The 19,427-nt window shown below is 38.5% G+C and overlaps 2 protein-coding genes across 10 annotated transcripts; both read left to right on the forward strand.

Annotated features, from left to right (window-relative positions):
• Positions 1 to 582: 582 nt before the first annotated feature.
• LOC126373337 (THAP domain-containing protein 7-like) lies at positions 583 to 14,999 on the forward strand. Of its 8 annotated transcripts, none has more exons than XR_007567301.1 (5): positions 2,646 to 2,871; positions 3,108 to 3,282; positions 3,373 to 3,492; positions 10,964 to 13,295; positions 13,824 to 14,999. XR_007567301.1 is itself a non-coding variant. In XM_050019468.1 (5 exons), the coding sequence occupies exons 1-5, from the start codon at positions 2,801 to 2,803 to the stop codon at positions 14,373 to 14,375; spliced, it is 1,035 nt and encodes a 344-aa protein (XP_049875425.1). In that variant the 5' UTR covers positions 2,646 to 2,800; the 3' UTR covers positions 14,376 to 14,999. The 8 variants fall into 8 exon arrangements, 6 of the variants coding, with proteins under 6 accessions (XP_049875426.1, XP_049875428.1, XP_049875429.1 ...); XM_050019468.1 differs by lacking the exon at positions 10,964 to 13,295 and adding an exon at positions 3,984 to 4,100; XM_050019470.1 differs by lacking the exon at positions 10,964 to 13,295.
• Positions 15,000 to 15,157: 158 nt separating this feature from the next.
• Positions 15,158 to 18,653, forward strand: LOC126373391 (uncharacterized). 2 transcript variants are annotated; one of them, XM_050019558.1, is made up of 4 exons: positions 15,158 to 15,386; positions 16,770 to 16,883; positions 17,669 to 17,844; positions 18,548 to 18,653. In XM_050019558.1, exons 1-4 carry the CDS (start codon positions 15,302 to 15,304, stop codon positions 18,635 to 18,637), a joined length of 465 nt encoding a protein of 154 aa, XP_049875515.1. In that variant the 5' UTR covers positions 15,158 to 15,301; the 3' UTR covers positions 18,638 to 18,653. The 2 variants fall into 2 exon arrangements, with proteins under 2 accessions (XP_049875515.1, XP_049875514.1); XM_050019557.1 differs by having other exon boundaries at positions 15,166 to 15,386; positions 16,767 to 16,883.
• The last annotated feature ends 774 nt before the right edge of the window (positions 18,654 to 19,427 follow it).

Below are 19,427 nucleotides of genomic sequence, written 5' to 3' on the forward strand. Positions count from 1 at the left end.
TTTCTGCAGGCCAACCTAAATTTATTTTAGCTAAGGTTACGGTTTAAATATAAGTATTTTATTTATGTTTGTTTTTGGGTATAAATATTATTACACAACACATCTTCCATCCATTTATTATTCTAATCAAAATATGAAGCAACAATTACTTTTCTAAGTATATTATGCCTATGCTAAGATTTTGTGATTACCTACCTATGTAACCCAGCAATGAAAAGATGTAATTTAAAGGCATACAGCGCCATCTATATATTTTTTGGGAACGTGGCCTCTATAAAACACTTATATCTATCTATTCACTTAATTATTCAGATTTATTCGAATATAATAAAAAACAGTAGGTAATTTTATACGGCTTTTACTACACGCTGTAATGTATTTAGTAAATAATCTCACAGTGTGGCGACACAGCGATAGATGAAATACAACCCTCGGCCGGGCCGACTCGCCGGATATCCGGCGTAGATTTAGCAACGCGCGATCAATACACTACGCAACAGCGGTGGCGACGCGGGGTGGGAGGGGACCTCGCTAACCGCGCAGTGCATGTATTATGCGCCAACTAGTAACGCCAAAGTGAGCGAGCGCGTCACTTGTCAGTGTCAGCGATGTCTGGTACTCAACCGGATATTCGGCCCAAATTCGACATGACACCCGGACAAGCCCGTCTTAAAAAATCACCAGTGTGGAAATACTTCTTAGAAGTTTATGAAGAGCCATACGCGATATGTAAATTGTGTACAAGAAAAGTCTCGCGAGGGGGCACGGGCAAAAAAGCGGGGACATCCGCGCTCAGAAATCATTTAAGGAACAAACATAGCGCCGCGTTTGATCAGGTTTTAAATACTTCGCAGCACAAAATGCTAGTGGTTCTTGAGGTAATGATTGCCGACTTTTCTTTGTTTTTAAGCAATAGAATAAAGCATTTATATAATGTTTTTGTTTTGTGCGGTGGGAATGACAAGGGGCATGACGAGTAATGTTGCCATACTACAACGTTTCATCGTGTCTGTCTCCGGTCCTGGCTAGAATTCGCGCCACGAAAGAAGTTCCACGGGCGCAGTGCTGTCGCAGTAACTGCATATAATTAATTTTACTTGTAAATCAGCGGGACATCATTCGTGGCGCGCAGGTGCTTGACATTCCAACCACTCGAAGAGTATATGGCAGGGGTTATCCGGCTGTAACCGGATACCTTCAGAGATACAAGGCTTTTTTATCTTCTAATTAGCTGCACTGTTTATTTATTTGCTTATTTAACATTTAAAAAAATATTACGTACTGTATTTAGTATCTAACGTTCAAATGACATAAATTTTATTATTGATAATTAAGCGAATTACTGATTCATGTATTTAATTACTATTACTTGTCACTTATATAAAAATCATTAAAAAATGATATGCAATAGCTTTACCGCGGCAGTCCCCGAGTGCCACACATCTTTTTTTATTTATTTAAACAATATCTAAGTTTTCAATCGATATAGTCCGTGAGCTGGAATAGAAATACCGGTACCGGTATAGAAATAATTGCACCAATCTACTTCTATCGTGTGGGTGGTGAGGTGGAGTACCAACCTCATCAACCCTGGTGTCAGGGTTATTATTGAGCCGCCAAAGGCCCTTGACATGATTCATATAACGACTACATACTTACATCAGTAAGTAGTGACCGGGACCAACGGCTTAACGTGCCTTCCGAAGCACGGATCATCTTACTTTTGGACAATCAGGTGATCAGCCTGTAATGTCCTAACCAAACTAGGGATCACAAAGTGATTTTTGTGACATGTCCCCACCGGGATTCGAACCCGAGGCCTCTGGATCGTGAGCCCAACGCCTAACCACTGAACCATCATGGACAACTGGACTGGGCTGTTGCCTCGTGGATGCTCATACATTACATTATTATATAAGAGCTGCGCGTCAGTGGAATATCTCCATCTTCATGGTTGCTCCAACCGCCTTCCGTTCCGCAGTATACCGACCAATTTCTCAATCGGTGATGCTCTGGCTAGAACCCTACCAGAATCCATGATGATGCTCATTACAGTTAAATTAATTTCCATTGTTTATTACAGGAAGACACCTCAAATGAGGCGTCGAACGATCGTGTAGAAGTACTGGAGCCAGAAAACCAGCAGAATGAAGGTAGTTGCTTGAAACTAAAAAGGACTGGAATGACCGGGAACAAAGTAAGTACCTGGAATAGTGGCATTGAATAAAGAATAATACTATGTATAGAACGGGAACTCGCAACCCTTCCCTTACTTTGGTCTCACCCATAGAGATAGGAAATTACATGAAAGCGCCCTATTCTACTATATAAACATCGTTTTATGCCAATATTAGTCGTTTATCACACAGGTCGTCAATAATCGTTTTGTCTCTCTTTTACTAGTACAAAATTTCATTTGGTTATAGAGATTTATTTATTATTTATTTATTATACCTTTTACGTTGGCGACATTACAGTGCCGAAGCACAAAATAAATAAATAAATATAAAAAAAAAACAAAAAAGAATAAGAAAAAGATAAAAAGAAAATAGATAAATAGCTTTGATAAATAAAGATAAATAATATATTATATTTGTTATTTCTACTTATGGCAACATTTTGTGCTGACGTCATAACAGCTGTAGGTGCGTTGCGTGCCAGTTTTCGCCATTTTAAGCGCCTTGTTTCGTAGTACTTCTGTCAAGTAGTTGATTTTGTTTACGTGATCGTGTTTTGCGGATAAATTACGAGGATTTGATTTACTAAATCTAAGTTGAATTTGAAAAAAGTGTAATTCAACATGCCCGCGTGTTCTATTGTGCAGTGTGGTGCCAAAAAAGGCAAAAAACAACCCCATTTGACACTTCATAGGTTAGTACCCGTATTCATTGAAAAATACAAACGATCCTACATATAGACTTTGATGTTACAACGCAACTAAGCCATGAATTTACATTAAACCTTTATATATTTTGAGTAATTTCTATGCTACAAGCCAAATTTTTCTTTATTTTTTAACATCTTTATTCGTCATAGTCAAACAAATTAGTGTTGCGTCAATAATACTAGCTACGAATAGGTACTAGTTATTATTTTTACGTTAACAGGTTTCCAAGAAACGAAATCTTGAGAAGACGATGGTTAGAGACTGTTGGTGAAAAAAATATAAACCCTCGTCATAAGGAGTTGTACCTTTGTTCGCTTCACTTTGAAGACAATTGTTTTAACAGGACACTTGATGTTGCGAGATTACGTGATAACGTAATTCCCACAATATTTCAGGTAATACAATATAAGTTGATATACCTTTGTACTATTTATCATTAAAATGAATATCTATATATTATAATAAATTGTCTATTTACTTTACAGATGTCGAAAACAAAAAGAGCAGCAGTTTTATGTGAAACAGGAAATATTGAGAAAATCTATATACCCAGTATGCCTACTGTGTTGCCCTCATTGCGATTGTCAAAAGCACTACATGAAAAGGTATATATTTATTTGTGAGTGTTTGAGATTGTATTGGGTGTATGTATGTGGTATTGTCATAGGCGTTATTCTTGGTGATCTTAATATAATGCACGATCTACACAGTGTGGGGCCGACTTGCAGAATTGCTTGTCAAGGCTCCACATTTCGCGTCCCTGGTTCACGCGTGAGTTTACAGCACCCTAAATTATGAGAACGAGATAAAAAGTGTATGCTACAGTCTGTAACTTTTTGTAACTTTTGGTGGCAATTTTATTTAAATTTTTACCATCTTTAAGAGGGCTCTTATCAGTCCAGTCAGTCTTGTCAGTATGATATACAAATATTAATAATAAACTTACAGTACAAATCTACCATTTCTTCGTTTCATAATAACCTAGACCTACCTATTTTATCACTTTTATTATGTACTTTTACTTTTTGTGTACACCTAAGTACAATCATGGGCAATTAGAAAGAAATAAATAAATTATCGTTATCTTTAATTTCAGGCATTGAATCCAAAATTTTCCACAAAATTAAGTGAAACAGGTGATGTACCCCGTACATCTGTAGTATCTGTGTTGCCATTTCCCATGTATCTGCCTAATCAATCAGTACATGGAAAGGTAAATCACTTAATTTCCTTCTTTATATTTCTATCTGGCCTGCATCATCTCACTGCTGGCTAGATAGATAAGATATTTGTATCATGGTATCACAACAACATATTTATACAGGGTGTTAGGGACATCGTAACGAAAAAAAAAATGGAACGCCTATTTGATTGTACTAAAAACGATGGTGGGTGTTTTTCTTGTCGCAAATGTTTAATTAAGATTTTGAATTTTTACTGTGCCGCAATGTAAGTCGAACAACGCGGCACACAGACGTTAAACCTACGCACGGCTACGTTACGCGTGCGTGCGTGATACGATGTTGTATCTAGGTAGGAGTTTTCATTCTCTTGTATTTAGATGCTTAGTGGTGCAACGTTTAAAAATGTTGAGTTTGTTGAAGTAGAACACCTACTGCCACGATTTTTCACGCACGGTACCTACCTACCAGTTATTAAAACGTTCCTAACTTATTAACAATAAAAACCCTACTCTTGCCTTACCTTAATTGTTATTCCTTCGGATGAAGTACCTAGGTAGGTACCCTAGAACATGTCACGTCACGTAGGTATGCAACATCGCGTTTCCTCCGCGGTAGGTAGGTATCACACGCACTCACAAACACAACACCTTGCTCTTTAATAAACATCAACAATCTTCCATACTTTTGTGCAGTAAATGGTCTATGATCTATCATCATAGTCGACACTACTCATTTTCAGAATAAAACAAACAAAAAACACTCACAAACACGAAAAAAATATCCTCGAAAAACATCACGCGATTCGGGTCAAGCTTAGTATTCGACTGAGCGGAAGCGCGCGGCGGCGTTAGCGCAAAGCATCAAAGGCGCGCCGACGACGCGCCGGCCGCGGCCGAGTCGAGCCGACGACTAGACAGAGAGAGAGAAGTATGTTTATGGTGCAAGTGACAGAGAAAGAAATAGTATCTGTTCGTATGCCTACTTTATTGGCGAGCGTTGCCCTTGACCCGTGCGCCGGCTATTCACCTGCGCATAGCTGAAGTTGTAGATACGTTATTATTATTATTGATGACATTGATAAAATTTAATAATTAGTAATTTTTATTTGTTTATTTTAAATGTGCGTTCTATGCAGCTTAAAACACAATATGGGACTGAAAAAAATCTAATTTTTTATGAATTTTGCGACAGGAAACTTCACTTGATACCTATCAACTCAAAGAAATACCTAGTATCTGTTCGTAATGCCTACTTTATTGGCGCGCGTTGCCCTTGATCCGTGAGGCTATTCACGTCCGAGTATCCATCAAGACAGATCAAACAAGCCCTGACTCGGAGGTCTTGCGTCCCAGGATCCTTTAATTATGTCTTAGAACCTTCTTGGCCTATGTGGTCCAGTGGTTGAGCGATGGGATGCGGAGGGTCCGGGTTCGTATTCCGGTGGGGACATATCACAAAAATCTGTTTATAAGGCCTTTGGTTGGGACGTTACAGGCTGATCACCTGATTGTCCGAAAGTAAAATGATCCGTGCTTCGGAAGGTACGTTAAGTCGTTGCTCCCGTCTACTAGGTACTTATGTAAGCACGTAGCCGTTACATGAATATTGTACACAGAACAGGATAGGTTTAATTAGTTCTTTACTGATGATTTAACAATGAGATTTAAAACACGAATAACTTAGTATGTACTTATATAGTACCTCGGTACCAACATGTAACAAGAAAAATAAGATCACTCCTCTCGGACAATTTTTTTCTTTGAACATGCCGACATTGCCTACGCGGCGGAGTTGCCGAACTATCGATAGGTAGATTATCAATTGTTGAACTTGAAAATTGTCTAAACTATCGAAAGTAGTGATAGTACATTTAGATCGATACTAGCGATAGTACCGATAGATCTTGCTTTGTAACAATAATGGGTATTGATCTAAAAGATCTATCGATAGGTACCTACTATTGGTTTTTTTTTAACTAGGTATCGATAGAATATCGATAGGCAACACTCTGGCGGAGTGTCCGCCCAATTCTAGACGCGATCTCGCTCGATTTTTGTGTAGCGAGGTTTTGCGTAGGTACTTACATACTAAGTTGGTGGATGGTTGACATAGTAGGTAACTAATTATCTAATCTGTGGTGGTTGTGTTAGTTGGTTGTTAGTTATTCTAATGACAACAAAGAATACAATTATTTACTGTTTCAACTGTTTTAGGTAGATAATGGCCCCGATTCCTATGAGTAAATGAATGAATAACCCGGTCGAATCAAAAAGGTATCTCGCTGGTATGCAAACCGTTTGACGTGTGCTGTCAACTTAATTCTGTCGGTTGTTTTAGATTTCTGCTTAAAATTGACGTGTATTCCATAAATTTTATGCCTGTTGATTATCCGTCCATTTAAGAATAAGAATAAAATAAATTTATAATTTACGATAGACAGAGAAAGAAATAGGATCGGTTCGTAGTGCCTACTTTGTAGGCCGCGCCGCCGCCGCGCCGCCGCCGCCGGCGTGCGGCGCGGGGCGCGCGGAGCGGGGCGTGCGGAGCGGGGCGCGCGGCGCGCGGTGCGTGTGGCCGTTGACCCGTTCGAACAGCTGTTGTCTCCATTACATCGAAAATTTTCGATAATTTGTCATTATTGTTTTTTTTATTGAAATTTGGGTTCTATGCAGCTAAAAGCACAATATGGAATTGAAAATAATTAAAAAAAAAACTCAAAATTTCATGAATTTTGCGACGGAAAATTCCACTAAATATTAACTCAGAATCATGGTCTGAATCATCCCTCTCAGTATTCGTTACGATGTCACTAACACCCAGTATGATGTATCATTCAAGTAGATATTATTATATACTTAACAAAATTTGTATATACTTAATCTGTAACTATTATATGTCTACCTATGTCTGCCTCATCAGTCAGTACATAAAAAGGTATATCAAATATACAGGGTGTTAGTGACATCGTAACGAAAAAAAAAATGGAACGCCTATTTTATTGTACTAAAAACGATGGTGGGTGTTTTTCTTGTCGCAAATGTTTAATTAAGATTTTCAATTTTTACTGTGCCGCAATGTAAGTCGAACAACGCGCCACACAGACGCTAAACTTACGCGCGGCTACGTTACGCGTGCGTGATACGATGTTGATATCTAGGTAGGAGTTTTCATTCTCTTGTATTTAGATGCTTAGTGGTTCAACGTTTAAAAATGTTGTTTGTTGAAGTAGAACACCTACTGCCACGATTTTTCACGCACGGTACCTACCTACCAGTTATTAAAACGTTCCTAACTTATTAACAATAAAAACCCTACTCTTGCCTTACCTTAATTGACAACATTTCAAATTTTTAAGCCGTGGTTTTTTTGTGCTATTTCGAAAGTACTTGTTTAAATAGAAGACACGTATTTTTTCTTTTCAAGATTTTTCCACTAGAAGTTACAAAAAATATTTTTTGAAAATAGGATTCTGCCATTGATAGAATGAAGGCAGTATAATGTAATGTACCTTTGCATGCGTATTTAAAACAAGTCGCAAACAAAGTGTCATGTTATCGAGGGTTGAAAGGCAAATGGGTTTAAGCGACATTTTGTGAACTTTACAGGAGAGCCGTTTAAAGTTTTATTTTTTCGAAAAAAAATCATATAAAAAAAACTACTGAATCAAAAGTGTTCAAAATGCTAAGAATTATTTTAAATTAAACGTTGCACAATTCTGCATTTATTTGGTTCGAAAAACACATTAGTTATAGATTTTAGAAGTCGCTTAATACAAAATGCCTCAATTGAACTAAATTACAGTTGAAGGAAAAACGGTTGAACCGACAATATTTATAAAATCTGGATTAAAGCAAAAAGATTTAAGCGCCAAATCTATTTTCGTTTCGTCTAAGGACAAATGATTTAACCGACTTATCTATAACAAAACACTGTCAGGGAAAACGCTTTAACAGACTTCGAATCATGAAAATGAAAAGACATAACAGCTTATGTGACCGACTCATATCCCGGAATACGACTGATATGCCACCCGCCCAGAATTTTGTGCATTTTTTGTCGGTTAAAACACGGGTTTTTAAAAATGTACCCAAAGTGCTAATTGGTTGAAGCGCCAAAAAGTAGCTTCGATTGATCTGAAACCAAGATCAGTCGACGCGGAAAAAATCGCTGATTCCGAATATATAAATATATAAGTCAATTTCGCCCAAAATGTCGCTTAAACCCATTTGCCTTTCAACCCTCGTTATGTATGACATTTACTTTTTTTATAATTTTTATGTAAAGGTCTGAACTTATTATGCCTTCCTCTTCTGACCTCGTGGATTTTTCAATATATTTCTATTATTACTGAATTAAAAAATCTGAAAAAATGTGTTTTGTGTAAATCATAGAAATATCTCGAAATGGTTTTCGATTTAAGGCACCTTAGTAAAAATGAAATGTTGTCAATTGTTATTCCTTCGGATGAAGTACCTAGGTAGGTACCCTAGAACATGTCACGTCACGTAGGTATGCAACATCGCGTTTCCTCCGCGGTAGGTAGGTATCACACGCACTCACAAACACAACACCTTGCTCTTTAATAAACATCAACAATCTTCCATACTTTTGCGCAGTAAATGGTCTATGATCTATCATCATAGTCGACACTACTCATTTACAGAATGAAACAAACACTCACAAACACGAAAAAAATATCCTCGAAAAACATCACGCGATTCGGGTCAAGCTTAGTATTCGACTGAGCGGAAGCGCGCGGCGGCGTTAGCGCAAAGCATCAAAGGCGCCGACTAAGGGCGCCGACGACGCACCGGCCGCGGCCGAGTCGAGCCGACGACTAGAGAGAGAGAGAGAAGTATGTTTATGGTGCAAGTGACAGAGAAAGAAATAGTATCTGTTCGTATGCCTACTTTATTGGCGAGCGTTGCCCTTGACCCGTGCGCCGGCTATTCACCTGCGCATAGCTGAAGTTGTAGATACGTTATTATTATTATTGATGACATTGATAAAATTTAATAATTAGTAATTTTTATTTGTTTATTTTAAATGTGCGTTCTATGCAGCTTAAAACACAATATGGGACTGAAAAAAATCTAATTTTTTTATGAATTTGGCGACAGGAAACTTCACTTGATACCTATCAACTCAAAGAAATACCTAGTATCTGTTCGTAATGCCTACTTTATTGGCGCGCGTTGCCCTTGATCCGTGAGGCTATTCACGTCCGAGTATCCATCAAGACAGATCAAACAAGCCCTAACTCGGAGGTCTTGCGTCCCAGGATCCTTTAATTATGTCTTAGAACCTTCTTGGCCTATGTGGTCCAGTGGTTGAGCGATGGGATGCGGAGGGTCCGGGTTCGTATTCCGGTGGGGACATATCACAAAAATCTGTTTATAAGGCCTTTGGTTGGGACGTTACAGGCTGATCACCTGATTGTCCGAAAGTAAAATGATCCGTGCTTCGGAAGGTACGTTAAGTCGTTGCTCCCGTCTACTAGGTACTTATGTAAGCACGTAGCCGTTACATGAATATTGTACACAGAACAGGATAGGTTTAATTAGTTCTTTACTGATGATTTAACAATGAGATTTAAAACCATGAATAACTTAGTACTTAGTACCTCGGTACCAACATGTAACAAGAAAAATAAGATCACTCCTCTCGGACAATTTTTTTCTTTGAACATGCCGACATTGCCTACGCGGCGGAGTTGCCGAACTATCGATAGGTAGATTATCAATTGTTGAACTTGAAAATTGTCTAAACTATCGAAAGTAGTGATAGTACATTTAGATCGATACTAGCGATAGTACCGATAGGTCTTGCTTTGTAATAATAATGGGTATTGATCTAAAAGATCTATCGATAGGTACCTACTATTGGTTTTTTTTAACTAGGTATCGATAGAATATCGATAGGCAACACTCTGGCGGAGTGTCCGCCCAATTCTAGACGCGATCTCGCTCGATTTTTGTGTAGCGAGGTTTTGCGTAGGTACTTACATACTAAGTTGGTGGATGGTTGACATAGTAGGTAACTAATTACCTAATCTGTGGTGGTTGTGTTAGTTGGTTGTTAGTTATTCTAATGACAACAAAGAATACAATTATTTACTGTTTCAACTGTTTTAGGTAGATAATGGCCCCGATTCCTATGAGTAAATGAATGAATAACCCGGTCGAATCAAAAAGGTATCTCGCTCGTATGCAAACCGTTTGACGTGTGCTGTCAACTTAATTCTGTCGGTTGTTTTAGATTTCTGCTTAAAATTGACGTGTATTCCATAAATTTTATGCCTGTTGATTATCCGTCCATTTAAGAATAAGAATAAAATAAATTTATAAATTTACGATGGACAGAGAAAGAAATAGGATCGGTTCGTAGTGCCTACTTTGTAGGCCGCGCCGCCGTCGCGCCGTCGCCGCGCCGCCGCCGCGCCGCCGCCGGCGTGCGGCGCGGGGCGCGCGGAGCGGGGCGTGCGGAGCGGGGCGCGCGGCTCGGTGCGTGTGGCCGTTGACCCGTTCGAGCAGCTGTTGTCTCCATTACATCGAAAATTTTCGATAATTTGTCATTATTGATTTTTTTATTGAAATTTGGGTTCTATGCAGCTAAAAACACAATATGGAATTGAAAATAATTAAAAACAAAACTCAAAATTTCATGAATTTTGCGACGGAAAATTCCACTAGATATTAACTCAGAATCATGGTCTGAATCATCCCTCTCAGTATTCGTTACGATGTCACTAACACCCAGTATAGTTTTTTATATTTTAATCCATATATATAATGATTGTATAATTCATATTGAACCAGGTACACAATGCACTTAAATCTGATATATTTTAGTACATACACTATTTTAACATTATTATTAAACTTTATTTCAGTCTGTTCAAGAATACGAGATAAGGAATTTAAAAGAAAAGCTAGGCAAGTCACGGCTCAAGATCAAACGGCTTAATGAAAAAATTCGAAGACAAAACAAAAAGATAGCTGATTTGAAGGATATTATAAGAATCAACGGAATCAAAATCAAATGAATAAAGAGCAAAGTGTATTGATGGAAGAATTTGCAGGTTCGCAAGACTTTTTGAAAAGGCAGGTTAATAAATCTCAAGGTTTACCTTTGCCAAACAAGTATTCCAAAGAAATAAGAAAGTTTGCTTTAACTTTACATTTTCTTTTTCTAAAGGCGTATACATGCGATGTTACAGGGTGTCACAAAGACAGATTCAGAATAAATGGGTATCATTTAAGCTATCACCAATTTAATTAGTTTTGTGTTTCTTAAATAATAGGGTTTGTCCTCAAAATAGTAGATCTGTCACCAAAATGTAGTCACCAAACAATGCAAAATCAGTTCCACAATAAATCACCTAAAATCCTGAGATATAAGGTCTAGTACCAAATAAATGTTTTTGTATGTATTATAATAGGTGTGTCCTAATAAGTATTTAAACAAACTAATTTAAAGAGATTACCAATAAATCATATTATGTTACTAGAAAATTGCATAAGTTCAAATAAAAAATTAGGGTTGTCATCATCGTTTCAACCAAAAGATTCTGCTACTTAACTAGACTCCCAAGGTTCTAAATTTCCACTGGTAGTATAAATTATATTTAGCAGAGTAGTAAATAAAACAATTTAAGTCAATATAATCAATATTTATTGTTTAAAATAATCACCACTGAACAATCAGCGCTGGTTTAAAATAGCTGGCTTATGGCACGCCGCCCGCGTCGCGCATCGTGTGATCGAACCTAGTTACCTACTACCCATCGTTGAGGCCGGATTGGTCAATTTTTAAAGCGCGCCAATTTGTCTCTGCCCCTTTGATCATTTTTTCATTAAAATTATAAATTGATGTATTAAATTGGTAACGAATACTATTAATTTAATATCTGAACGAAATAAAATGTTACTACTGTATTGGTGACAAAATATCAAATAAAAAGGAGTCGCAGTCAGGGATCGATAATCGATTTATTTGGTGACAGATCTACCATTCTGAGCACAGAGTTATTATTTAAGTAACAAAACTGTTATTATAAGAACGAAGTTTATATTCATGTAATGCAATATAATTTTATTGGTTATCGATCTCTTATTTTACACATATATTAACATTAATTTGTTAATTCATACCTGGGAACAATTTTTGTTTATCTGAGAACGAAAATATTTCGTGGCGATAGATCTATTTATTAGGTGATACATCTTGATGACAAATATAAATTTTGGTGATAGAAAATATAGTCCCCAGAATAAATTGACACCGTTTAGAAATTAATAGATTTATATTTATTGTAATATAATTAATAATGTAAATAATATGTAATGTGTGAAATAAATACTTGCAAATAAACAGATTTACGTTATAATTTATATTTCATTTTACCTCCCGTTCTTATTTACTCCTACACTCCAGGTGGATTCGAATTGTGCGCAATAATGAGTGTAATTAATGCTAAAGATTTGTTAAGGAAACGACTTAGTTAAATCTTGACTAAACCTCCTCCTCCTTTACCTTCCCTCTCTGTTCTCTCATGAATAGTATGCCGTATTTTTGTAACTATAATTCTACATATACCTAGTAGGTACGAGTATGTTAATCCTAGTTAGTGATGTTCCGAATATCCGTATCCGTATCCGCGGATATCCGAGATAAAAGAAAAATCCGTATCCGTTACTTTTCACGCGGATCTTTTATGGATCTTTTTCAGGTGATTAAGTAGAATTTTTTAATTAAAAACTATAAAATTCAATTCAGATTGTTTTTATTTCTTAAAATCAAATATTTGGCACCTTTATATTGCAAACATTTAGATAGATATATCTTTATTATGAAAGCAAGATAAAATATCACTTTTATAACAGTGAAATAACTAAAACTTTAATCTTTTTTTTTAAGAAAGTAAAGATCCGTATCCGCGGATATACATTTTTAACGATCCGGCACATCACTAATCCTAGTATTGAAATAGCTAGCAGCCCAAGTAAAGGCCGCCATTTTAAGCAACATAGTGGCACGTTTTTTTGTAGGTATTCCCAGTCCATAATATTATATGACTATGGTCTCACCCCGAACACTTCACAAGAAAGAAACTCGTTTTACACAGACACATTATACATTGACGTTGTCGTACACGCGCATCTGTGTGTGTGACGTCTGACGCCCATACAATTGAAGATGACACGCCGAATCGTACCGTACCGGTAATCGTCTGCTTCTTTGTGTGGGTTGTGAGGTGGAGTACCAAACTCATCAACCCTGGTGTCAGGGTCACTATTGAGCCGCCAAAGGCCCCTGACATGGCTCATGTAACGACTACTTACTTACATTAGTAAGTAGTATAGTACCTAACCGGGACCAACGGCTTAACGTGCCTTCCGAAGCACGGATCATCTTACTTTCGGACAATCTGGTGATCAGCCTGTAATGTCCTAACCAAACTAGGGACCACAAAGTATTTTTTGTGATATGTCCACATCGGGAATCGAACCTAGGACCTCCGGATCGTGAGCCCAACGCTCAACCACTGGATCACGGAGGTCGTTATTGTCGTCTGTAAGCAGGCGATTCCCAGTAGGTACTAGTTACCTACTTAAGTATGTAGATGTCACATGATTTCAGGGGTCTTTGGCGGCTCATTAGAAACCCTGATACCTGGGTTGATGAGATCTATCAGTGATCTTACAATCCAGGCTAAAAGAACTAATCAAAACTTCCATTGTTTATTGCAGGAAAATAACTCAAATGACACGATAAACGATTGTGAAGAAGATCCTGAGCAAGATGGTCCGCAGCAGAATGACGGCTGCCTAAAAGCTGAAAGACCGGATACTCCTGAACCTGAACCTTCTACATTTACAAACAAGGTCGACGAAGCAGTCAATGATTCAGTAAATGATATTCCACCTGACGCGTTAACGGATCGCAAAAAACCAGATGAAGACGAGTACGATCTTTTTGGCCGTTCATTGGCGATCCAGCTTAGAAAACTGCCTGAACTTGACGCACTAGATTTGATGCATAAGGTGCAGTTAATGGTAATCTCTAAGAAGAAACAGATACAACAAGCAGCAAGCCGGAAGCGCACAATTCATGCACAAAAGACTGTTATTTCCAAGAGGTCACTGCGTTCTTCATCCCCCATGCACGTTCTATCGCGTTCACCTTCGCCGAGTACGAGTCCAGAAACCGAGGTGTTTGCACAATTTGCCAACACCAATTCGTGTTTAGAAGATCCTTTGACGCCTGGTCAAATTCGTGTCAAAAAAGAAAACATGAATTAGTTGTGCGTCTTTTCATCAATCATACCTATTCGGCCAGTCATCTAAGAATGGTATAGGTACAGTACGGTCACGAGCATTAATATGTATACACTTTGGTACCATGTCACATTAACTTTCTTAACAAATTGAACTGTACGTCTCACTAAATGTCAAATATGTTAGTGCGTGAGTCCTAAAGTGGGTACATTATCGTTTGAGAACTTTTCCAATTAGTCCCGCGCCCGCGGAACGGGTTACGTGCCTCGTGCAACGCGAATTATATCAAGGCCTACGACCAATAGCTGCACGACGTCATCCATCTAGATAACCAGACTACAGAATAGTAGGTATTCTACGTCTATTGCTCAAATTCCTTGATGTATTTCGTGTCGCGCCGCTGAACCCGTGCCGCCCGCGCTGTAAATATTATGCGTCTGTGATTATGTTTATCTAGGTAGACAAGACTTGTAGTTACAAGAAGTATGTATTTCCTATTCGTTTCGCCATTATGTTGAAAATTCTATGTATGTTCATTGTAAATTCACAAGATCATAATACTTATTTAGTTAACGAATATCTTACGTTGAAGTACATAAGTAGTACCTATATCTAAACTTCAATAAAAGTTTTTATGTGAGTACCTAATGTAGTTTTTTAATTTATATTTTTTGTGTATCCCTCACACAAGACAGAACTGATTGGTTTAACTGGTTTTAAATGGCCTTACATCTATATTAGTCATGATATTTAACTAACCTACCTTCATTGTTAAAAAAAACAAAGCTCACGGACCCTTTTTAGGTCGCCGTGGTATTTTGCCCGCTCTATCGTCACCCTATTGTTACAATACTAGTATTTGTCTCTATCTATACTTGTAGGTTATTATTAATAATAAATATTAATTATTGCGCACTTCACTTCAGTACGCGTACAGCAACTGTACAAATATGTTCGCTCGGCTGCTTCTCCTGTGTCTCTTAGGAATTAGTTGTGTCAATTGTGAATATCTTTTTAAGAAATTGTGTTCTGATGGTGAGTATGATTTTAATTGTACTTTTTTAATTAAATAGGTTAGTAAATGTGGACTTTTTTAAAACTGCTTCGTGCTGTTTTCTGTGACTTAGGCTAACTCTCGGGCCTACCTCGGGTAACCTGCATTGGAGCAGCTTGGTGGAGTACCTTTGCTCGATGCATTCTCCGGTTTATTGAAGGGAGGCTTGTGTCCAACAGTAAGACGTATATAGGCTGCTTATGTGTATATATAGTGTAGCTTTAAATGGGCAATCCGACCAACGTACGTACCTACTTAAGTGTGGTATAATAAACTAATCTCAGCTTCGAGACTGCCCTCAGGATCATGTCAATGTGACAGTTCTCATATAAAAACAGAGACTCGAGCATGATCTTGAGGGCAGTCTCAGCTGAGATTCGTTTATTAATACCACCCTAAGTCACGGAAAAATAATCGATGAAAAAAACAAACCTAACTTAAGTATATATTTTTATAAATTTATTACCCCCTTACCCCAGCAGTGGGATGCGACGTATGCAAGTAAGTATAATGTAAGTGATTAAGTAAAAAACAAGTGTGCTTCCTGAGACCTAAATAATATAGTAATTTAATATAGCTAGTAACGAATTGATCGAGTCCGAAACACAACACTGCGTTCAAAAACGGGAATCGCTGATGTGGGACGGGAAGCCGCAAAACTCAAATGGAATTGGGCCGGACATGTTTGTCGCATGCACCCTGAGCGGTGGGCACGGATCGTCACACATTGGGTGCCTCATGACGGATACAGGCGTCGTGGCAGACCTCGAAAGAGATGGCGTGACGACTTGGACGCTTGCCGGAGGGACTGGCCGGAATACGCACAGGACCGCGAAAAATGGAAAGAGGAAGGGGAGGCCTTTGCCCAGCAGTGGGATCTTGTAGGCTAGATTAGATTAGAATATAGCTAGTAATATTGAAAAACGCCTGTAAAACATTTCTGAGCATAGCTTTTGTCAATGTTTTGCTATAATAAAATAAAAGGAACTTAGAAATCTAGTGTGTCGGATGTTAACGACATGATAGTTATTTGTGTAGTTATTACGATAAACTTGACGAAACAGGTCATGTGGGCGTAGATAGTAGCACAGAATAAAGAGTAATACTACGTAATAGTGGTAGTGGGTAGGGTAAAACCGTGACGGATAGGACCTCGTGGCCGGCCAAGAGGGGGGCGGGGGGCGGTTCGCTAGCTAAAATTAAAAAGTTGTACGTAAGTACGTAATTGCAATCGGCAGTGGACCAGGGACGTGGAGTACGCTTTCATAACCCCTTGGTTTATTGAGTGCATGCCCAGCACTGCGATGTATCGTATATTATTATGAATGGGCTGTTCACTAATAAGTACTAATTTTTTTCAGAAGATCCTCACCAATGCGAAGTATACAACGTTATACTGGACCCGTGCGAAGATGGGAAGAACTTTTGTACCATTAACAAGCTAAAACATTACACGCTTAGTATAGACTTCCTACCTAGTAAGTGGTACATTTAAGGTTTAAAGAATATATACCCTATTTATCTGTCCGTATGATACCTTTTGACGCTTAAACTATTGCACCGATTTGTATGTAAATTGCTACATAGAAAGATCAATACCAGAGGATGATTTTAGAGAGCTTCCTATTGTAAGTACCTATCTACTTACAGCGAAAACGGAAGTCCAAGCGCGCGACCGAATTTGTTACATTGAGTTCTCCCGCCAAGACTAGCAAAGCGAAGTGCAAGTCAGGGCACTACCTACCTTTTCTCGAAACGTTTCGTCGATTTTTTGAACCCTCACGTACGAAGCGTATCGCTTCCTCGTTACTAATACCTACGAACCGCATGTAGGGACCGCTGGTAACTATAATAAAACAGCACACAAATAATGAAATGAACTGTATTACTGAGAATATTATATTAAATTACAAGATCCAAACATTGAGACGCATTGGTTTGCTCGCGCTAGAGATGTGACTGACCATAAATGGCAGACTATTAGGTATGTCCTATACACCGCTAAGGTCTAGAATCTATTTCCCGAAAAGTACAAACTGGGCTTCTTCATGATATATAGATAAATAAAATACTTTATTGAGCACAAGGGACACAAGATAGAGAAAGGCACAACAGGCATGCGAATAGACATTTTCTAGGTAGTTCTATCCTCGAGACCGTTACCATCATGCGAGATTGTGGACAATTGCTTGCTTATCTTCCATAAGAAAATATGTTTGTTTGTCAATAAGTGAAGGTAAATACTTACAATATTTTTTCACAGAGTTCTCTGCAAACAAGCTGAATATGTCAATGTTAATCGATGATAAGCTTACTGACACATTCGACGGTGAAGTGAAGGTTCCCTCTGATGCGTGCGAGGTACTCACTTGTCCGGTAGACGCCCAGACAAGGAGACTTTTCGATGTCAGGTTTAAGTTGGGCAAGAGCATCGCTGTCGTAAGTAGACTTACATCATCATCATCAACCCATTAACGCCCCCACGGCACGGGCCTTCCCTATGGATGGATAGGGAGATAGGGCCTTAAACCATCACGCAGGCCCAGTGCGGATTGATGGTTATTAACGACTGCTAATGCAGCCGGGACCAACGGCTTAACGTGCCTTCCGAAGCACGGAGGAGCTCGAGATGAAAACTTTTTTTTTGTGGTCACCCATCCTGTGACCGGCCTTTGCGAAAGTTGCTTAACTTCAACAATCGCAGACCGAGCGCGTTTACCGCTGCGCCACCGAGCTCCTCCAACTTAAAACTAGAAGTAGACTCACATAGATAGCCTATATACACTGCTGGGCGCAGGCCCCTCCTCAATCAACTGGAGGGCGGTGTTTGGGCTAGTAGCCCGGGACCAACGGCTTAACTCTCTGAAGCACGGAATCATCTTACTTTTTCGGAGTTTTAGGTGATTCAACCTGCAATGTCCTAGCGAAACAAAAACACTAAGTAGTAGACACTTCCCTTAATACCTACTCCGTTAAATCAAATTGGCGCTTTTTGCACTGTAATGTCGTAGAATGTAAATAAATAGATAAATAAATGTAGCGTTTTATCGATATAAAAGCTGTAAAGAGCCCATCTTTTTGATGTAACCGTAGTTCCGCATGACATGACTGAATACAAAAAAGCGTTTTTTATTGTTTTCAGGGCAAATATCCAGTGAAAATGAAGTTGTTCAACAGTGAAAATGAGAAACAAAGTTGTTGTTTTACTTTTAACGTGAAAATAAAAAAATAGTAATATTGGACAAGCACTGATTGATTTTTTTCGTTGTCGTGTTACGGCCAATGTTGCAAAACGCCTGTAAAACATTTCTGAGCATAGCTTTTGTTCAACGTTTTGCTATAATAAAACAAAAGGAACTTAGTTGGAAATCTAGTGCGTCGGATTCATTTTATATCAATTTTGGAAGTCCGTATCAATAGTGGCTGATTATTTTAAACGATTTGAGGTTCGACCTCCTCATAAGAGATCTCAGGCGTGAATGCGTAAATGCATAACATAAGCTCACGACTTTATTCCATTTGGGGGTAGTCAAAGGTACGGCATCTAAGATGAACTAAGTACCCACGCATCACCGAGCTTTCTGTTAGACCTACGTGATAGGTGGTGAGCCGTATCGCCGTCTATTATAGTCAACCCAACTGTGTTAGTGGAAACTGCACTTAAGATAAATTAATAAGTCATTGGTGCAAATGCGGTACCGGGATTCAGTCAGCGTTCCCGGTTCGAGAAGCAAGCCCGTAAGCCACACCAGTGACTAAGAAATGTAAGTAAAATGGTTATGTATAAACCTCAATTTCTTTATTATTGATAAAATATGTTTTTTTTTTGACGTGACTTATTGTAGATTTGCCACAGATGGCATTAACTACTTGGCCGGGCAAATGGGGAGCGCTGAAGGCTCCCACCCGGTACAACGTTTAAGACAACAGGCCTGAGGGTGTCCAGTTGCGCGCGAACCTCGGCTCAGGGCGTCGTCTGAGAGGAAAAATATTTAAAAGAATTAATCGACCCTAGTGGGCGC

The sequence above is a fragment of the Pectinophora gossypiella genome, chromosome 15, assembly GCF_024362695.1.
Source record: "Pectinophora gossypiella chromosome 15, ilPecGoss1.1, whole genome shotgun sequence".
NCBI classification, from domain to species: domain Eukaryota; kingdom Metazoa; phylum Arthropoda; class Insecta; order Lepidoptera; family Gelechiidae; genus Pectinophora; species Pectinophora gossypiella.

What these genes read in the sequence shown, in the direction of transcription:
- LOC126373391 (XM_050019557.1), top strand. Translation starts at nt 15,302, where the DNA reads ATGTTCGCTCGGCTGCTTCTCCTGTGTCTCTTAGGAATTAGTTGTGTC. An exon ending in TAAGAAATTGTGTTCTGATG is followed by an intron (nt 15,387 to 16,766) that starts GTGAGTATGATT and finishes AATTTTTTTCAG; the next exon opens with AAGATCCTCACCAATGCGAA. An exon ending in TAGTATAGACTTCCTACCTA is followed by an intron (nt 16,884 to 17,668) that starts GTAAGTGGTACA and finishes ATTTTTTCACAG; the next exon opens with AGTTCTCTGCAAACAAGCTG.
- LOC126373337 (XM_050019468.1), top strand. Translation starts at nt 2,801, where the DNA reads ATGCCCGCGTGTTCTATTGTGCAGTGTGGTGCCAAAAAAGGCAAAAAA. An exon ending in CCCCATTTGACACTTCATAG is followed by an intron (nt 2,872 to 3,107) that starts GTTAGTACCCGT and finishes TTACGTTAACAG; the next exon opens with GTTTCCAAGAAACGAAATCT. An exon ending in TAATTCCCACAATATTTCAG is followed by an intron (nt 3,283 to 3,372) that starts GTAATACAATAT and finishes TTTACTTTACAG; the next exon opens with ATGTCGAAAACAAAAAGAGC.